Genomic DNA, 6,600 nt, shown 5'->3' on the forward strand with positions numbered 1-6,600 from the left:
GCCCGCGCGCTGTCAGAGAATCCCACCTCCCCGTGCGTCAACCTACGGCCGAACTGGTTGACCCACTTGGTCAACTCGCAAGCTTTCGCCAACGGAGTGGCGGATTCTCCGCCAGCGGGTGCACTTGGGACGGCCAGTGCCGCGACCCCTATCCCCGCGCCCGCCACGCGAACCTGTTCTACCCCCATGACTATTACGCCCAGGACCGCTTCCGCGTCCCGTCTGCCTAGGGGCCCCAGCAACAGCTGCAGCGAGACGAGGACCGGGGTCCACGCGCGCCCGCTTGACTGGAGGCCCATCTTCGTCATAATCCTGCAAAACAACAGAATTAGAACGAAGAGCAGAACGGACTTTTCGTTCAGACAGGGCGCGCACTTCCTGGCCCAAGGCATGCTGTACCAGGGCGTCGTAAGAGGGAAACGGCTTTCCATAGACGTCTGTGGCGCAATGGGGCTGCAGGGAAGAAGAAAGGCCTTCGAAAAACCAAAACATACGCTCACTAGGAGTGATCGTGGGTATGTCTTGGAAGACGGCCTCAAGACGCGAAAGGTAAGCTGGTACACTTTCACTAGCACGCATCGCAAAAGATTTTTCAGAGAGCCTACGTCGTGCTTCTTGTTCTACAGAGATAACTTGAGGAGCGAAACGCGTACGCAGGTTATCCAGAACAAGCTGAGCAGTGAGTTCGCGCTGCGATAGGGACCACTCATCATACCACGTTTTTGCAGCGCCACGGAGCGCTTGCGACAAAAACAGGCAGCAAGAACGATGGTCCCTACCCCAGGGCACGATTTCGAAAAACAAAGACGCGTCACGAATAAACGCCTTGACGCGGGCAGCAGTCTGCTTCGCATCAAGCTTGGCATCTAGCTGCAAAACAGGAGTCGGTAAACTAACCCGAGGAAGGTCGGCAGAAGAAATCGGCCGAACCGAAGGCAAAGGCTCTGGCTCGGCTGCGGCTGCCGCCGCAACCGCAGCCCCAGCAGCAGCAGCCGCTTCCACCGCTAACGCACGCGCAGCCGCAGCACGGTGGTCCGCATCTGTCGTCGGGGTTTCTGGTATCACCGTTGGAACATCCGGACGATTCATGTGAGTATTAGGCGGGTTGCGCAGAGCAAAAGGGGCCAAAGAAGGCAAGGAGTGGAGACGTTCGTCACCAGTAGGGCCAAGTGGCCTTAAACGAACATTCTCGGCAGCCCCAGTGGGCATATGCAACAAAGGTGCTGCAGCAAAAGTTGAGAATGGCGTTCGCGCATCAGGTTCGCGAACAGCAACAGGGACCTCAATAGGGCCGCCCGGACCTCTAGAAGTACTAGGTGCACCGGGGTCGGAAACAAGTCCCGCAACAGCGTAGGCAGGCAAAGTGGAACGAGCATCAGGTGCGCCCGACGCCATGTCTACGCCATTACGGTCGCCACCCAAATTAAACGGGGCGGGGCTAAACATTTTAGCTAACTGAGAAGGGCCTACCCTAATACAGCAATGACGCAGTCACTGCCGCGGATAGGGGGAGAGCTTGAAGTAGCGGCTCTACCTCAGTCGGGTCCAGCACACCCGTTCTAACCTCTGCAACAACAATGAGCGAGGCAACCAAGGACAAAACAATACAGATGATTACGATCTTTCACTTACCCAGAAGAGCCGCCGCGAGCGCTCCAACACTGTAAGCCTATGACCTTTACTAACAATCGAGATGGGTGCGGAAGAGCTGGTCGAGACCGAACGTCTCGATACCACTTGTTGTATCCACCTCCACTGTTTAGGTGGTAGTGAAAACTACCGATTAGTGAATGAGAAGAGGCTAAATGCCTCTGCGTTAGGACGACCCGTACAGAAGTCTGTACGGTCCGAAGATATAGTCGTCAACGCGAATTATCACCAATCGGTGCAATCGTAACCCAAGTGGGTCTACCAGTGACAAGTGTCACGATTATAGCAAGAGCGCTATAATCCAGTATCACGCGTGATGAAGACAGGCAAGTGCCCGCTTAAAGGTGGGCCAGCGCCCAATTAAAGATAGGCAAGTGCCCAATGGTTAACCAAGTAAGAGCGAAGATATTGCCCAGCGGCAAAGTGCCAGAGAATTGGGGAAAGATCCGAGGGTTAATATGCAGGTGTGCCACAACAGCGACGGTGGCGGCAAGTGCCGCCTTGCAAGTGCTGCCGCCGCCGCCGCCGCCAGCCATCGCTGCTGGTGCCACATACTTACACTTCACGTACATCGATGCCCCAGTCATCATGAATAATGTATGTGTTGAGTGAGCAATTATGGTTCTTTTTATTGAACAGGCCCAAGAATCAAGTAAATGGCGAACGGGCGTATTACTATTACTAGCTAATACTAGCTAATACTAGCTAATACTAGCTAATACTAGCTAATACTAGCTGATATCGTCGTCTGCGAATGAAATTTATTATTGTCCAGCGGGAGAGAGTGTGTGTCGTTGTTACGCATGCAATCAAGGCCAGCCGTACACACGCGCACGCGCACTAATTGCAGTTGAATGCGGTTTGGCTCGAGCGGGAGCGCGGCCAGCAATGTCAAGTCTCAACCCCAAGCTGGCAATACGCGAGGTCGCGTTCCAAAAGTGCTCTTTTTTCCCCTTCACGGAATTCAACGCCATAAGGTACGTCTGGTGTAGTACAGGTTGGCGTGCCGTACGTTGGTGTAGCTTCTTGCTAGATGGTTTTACTTGGGCCAGCTGCTGGCTTGCTGAGGAGCGAGTGCCAGCAGCATGCAGGTGTACACGGATTGCTGCTGGCTTCGCCCACCAACACCAACAAGTTAGTAGTTGCACTACTACTATATATATACTCATACTATATATGTATATACTCATACTTGTATGAGAGTAGTCGAATGAGCAGTAGTAGTAGTGTAGTAGTGTAGTATTATAGGAGTGTAGGAGTGTAGGAGTAGGAGTAGCAGTTTCTCCCCCAATAAAATCACAACTTGGATGCATCACCATCTATGCAACCAACTACTTTTGGCCAGCCAGGTGGTCCGGCCGAGCCCGCCTGGAGTGGAGCAAGGGGCTCCGAGATGCGCTAGACATGATCCAGTACGGCAACCAGGTTTACCCCAAGGGCTGGCAGCCACCCGCACCGGACCCCATCAGCCCCCGGCCCTTCCTTCCGGACACACTGAAGCGCCTCACCATCAGGCGCACCTACGATGCCGGCCACCCTCGAGGGGCCTGGGCGGGCAAGCCGGTGATCAAGGGGTTCCTGCCAGCGGAATGGGCTCTGCTGAGAAACCTGGAATATCTGTAAGTACTGGTGCCGTGTCCGCCGTGGCATGCTTCGTACATGTGTACAACAGCGTACGTCAGCCTTGCTTACCTTGCTGGAGCTTCCATACACATACACTGGTATGGTGTATGTATGTATGTATGTATGTGTGCTGCTGCTGCTGCTGCGAGGTTGGCTGCTGCTGTGCATCAATTGTGCACGAACAGTACCCGGTACCGGTATGGTAGCACCGGTAGCACCCGACAAAATCGTTGTGGTTTCCAAAAGCCCCACAGGCTGCCAAGGCCCGTTGAGCCCCCTTAGATAGGCCCTTAAATGGTCTGTTTAGCCCAGTATGTTGGAAGGCCCAGTATGTTGGTAGGGGCAGTGGCTTCAGCAGTGGCTTAGGGTTATAAGCCCAAAAACCCTACATCTGTGCGTATGTATGTATGTATGGTCCTGCATGCAGGGACCTAAGCGATGACATGGGTCAGGGTCAAATCGAGGGCCCCATTCCCAGCACCTGGCTGATGATGACCAAGCTAAGGGTAATGTGTGTATACATACTTACATACATACGTAAAGGGGGATGCATCTGCAGCAATGGCGGCAGCCAGGAATAGAGGACTTGAAAGACAGGGGAGTAACGAGAACAGATAGAGGCGCTACTAGGTGATATGTTTGTATGTATGTATGTACATACGTGGTTGCAAAAGAGCGCGCTGGCCTCAGGCTGGCTTATAATTACCGGGACAAGAATTTGAACTGCTGGAATATTTATTATCTGCTATGATCTATAATAACGCTTATTACTTGCTCTTCATGCAGTTCTTCATGCACGCACACCCAGGCCTCTGCTATGCACGACACACAATCCTAACCTTAATGCTAATTAGGTTGTTGTGTTATAACACAACACTATCCTGTATGTATGTATGTAGTAGCTGACCGCTGAAAAGGCCTCTATAGATGCTGGCGGAGCATGAGCGCGTATTTATCGGCGATATGTGTGCCGTACTATGCCGTACATACAGCTATGACATTTTGTAAATAGCAACTTGGCTGCCAGCAACCGAAAAGGCCCCTGGAGGTGCTGCTGGGAATGCGCTTGTATGCGCATACATGGCGCTAATCCATACATTAGCGCTGTATGTAGTGCGGTTATGCCGTACTGTACGACAGATAGTACACTGGGACAGTCGAGCACGACAACGTACATATAATCACCATCAACACACACGTGGCTTTTCCACGGGCTCTCGTTCCCCGCCCCTCCCTGGTTCCGTGTTCGGCAGCAATTTGACAGGCCACCCGAACTTCTGCAAGGACTGGCATAGGTAAGAAGCGGGTTCAGCCGCTGACGAATGTCGTACATATATTGCTGACATGCATACAGCTGCACATGCATGTATGTGAAGTATCCTGGGGGGAATATCACGAGATCTGCATCCGCCGATCGGGGTTACTTTTCTGGAATTGTGATATAACATGGGAATCCCATGATGGGATGTCTTCATCGCCAAGCGTGAATAATACAAGCCACCCACCGGCGATTTGTATGCAGGCGCCAAATTTGTTTTTAAAAACTTCTACATACAGACAGACGCTGCGGCGTCCACATATCATAATCACACGCTCACACGTGTGTGCGTGTGCGTGTGTCTCGACACAGAGACGTCTCACACATCTTATTTTTCTATCACACCAATGTTACCGCCGCTACCGCCATGACTCCGTCCCCACGTACACATGCACACATGCACGCACGCACAGGCTTGTGTCTTACAAGTTAAGCCGCTTCTGCTGGTATACATTTCGCCTACTGTATAAGTTACGGAAGGTGGGCATCTGGAACCCGCTGAGGGCCCTATGCGCCAACAGTGTTGGCTGGATGGATACCAGGCAGTACTACGGGGACCTGCTTGCGGCAAACGGCTCATGGCTCTTCAACATCGATGGGGCTGGATGGCAGTGGTACGACAGGACCACAGGTGAAGGTGAGAGGTATTATACCGTCGATCTAGATCTAGTGCACGTACGCGCACGCACCTTTATCTCACTATTAGTTTGTCACTCCATATGCATATGGGGGGAGTGACGGATTTGGATTGCGTGGGGACGGTTTAATGTGGTAGCTATACACTGTGTCTAGCTAGCTATCATCCTTGGCTATGGTATTATAGCCAGGGGATTCGAAGTGATGTTATTATTATTGGGGTGGGGGGGACAGACAGACCTGGGGGTAAATTTGGTGAGGTGAGCAATTGCATATCATACACCCGGAGAGGGGTCGGGATTATTAGGGGGGCTGCATTCCTTGCTTGTCTGCTTGTCTGCTATTTGTCCTGCTTTCTTACTGCTTTTCCTGTGCGTTGTTATCTACATGGTTGCACTGCAGTTGGCTACACCAATGTCATTGCACCGGACGGCAAGTGCTGTTGGGACACATTCAGCGGTGAATTTCTGAACCGCACAATCCGGGGGCCTCCCAACGTATCCGTCGGGCAGGAGGATACATCTGCAACCTTGTACTACGACATGGAGATCTGCGAGAGGCGCAGACCCCTCGTCTTCGGGGTCGCACGCAAAGCCACCGACCCCAGGCCGAATCTCCCGCCGGCAGCCCGCAGCCCACCAGACATACCCTCCACACCGCCCTTCCCGCCGGCTGGCGTTCTGGGTGCCTCCCGGAACCCGGCGCGGCCCCCGGTGTTTCCCCCCTTGCCGCGGGTCTCCCCTCTGTTGCCCAATGCCCCGCCCCAACCTCCAAGCAGACCACTCTACCCGCTGAGATGGGCAGGTGCGTGGCCAAGACGACCAAACCTCCCACCACCTAGCCCGATTCCTTCGCCGCCAAGTCCCCCATCACCTCCCCCATTACCCAGTCCACCGTCCCCACGTCCTTCACCGCCGCCACCATCCCGTCCTCCCCTTCCACCATCACCCCATCCATCACCCCCACCATCACCCAAGCCCCCATCACCCCCACCATCACCCCAGCCCCCATCACCCCCGCCATCACCCCAACCCCCATCACCCCCACCATCACCCCAGCCCCCATCACCCCCACCATCGCCCCGTCCTCCACTCCCACCGTTACCCCAGCCGCCACCCCCCCCGCCATCACCCAAGCCCCCATCACCCAAGCCCCCATCACCCCAACCCCCATCCCCCCCACCATCACCCCAGCCCCCATCACCCCCACCATCGCCCCGTCCTCCACTCCCACCGTTACCCCAGCCGCCACCACCCCCGCCATCACCCAAGCCCTCACCACCCCCACCATCACCCCAGCCCCCATCACCCCAGCCCCCATCACCCCCACCATCACCCCGTCCTCCACTCCCGCCGTTACCCCAGCCGCCACCA

At 54.6% G+C, this 6,600-nt stretch overlaps 1 protein-coding gene across 1 annotated transcript in view; it reads left to right on the top strand.

Moving 5' to 3' along the window:
* Positions 1–2,538: 2,538 nt before the first annotated feature.
* The window catches only part of VOLCADRAFT_99506 (uncharacterized protein), a gene marked incomplete at both ends in the record, with an annotated part of 8,060 nt that continues 3,998 nt past the window's right edge, over positions 2,539–6,600 (top strand). The window contains 5 exons of the mRNA XM_002958221.1: positions 2,539–2,627; positions 3,000–3,269; positions 3,701–3,784; positions 5,005–5,228; positions 5,630–6,031. Coding sequence (XP_002958267.1) covers positions 2,539–2,627; positions 3,000–3,269; positions 3,701–3,784; positions 5,005–5,228; positions 5,630–6,031 — 1,069 coding nt within the window. The remainder of the gene's footprint in view (positions 2,628–2,999; positions 3,270–3,700; positions 3,785–5,004; positions 5,229–5,629; positions 6,032–6,600) is intronic.

The sequence above is a fragment of the Volvox carteri genome (genome assembly GCF_000143455.1).
Source record: "Volvox carteri f. nagariensis unplaced genomic scaffold VOLCAscaffold_89, whole genome shotgun sequence".
Taxonomy (NCBI): Eukaryota; Viridiplantae; Chlorophyta; class Chlorophyceae; order Chlamydomonadales; family Volvocaceae; genus Volvox; species Volvox carteri.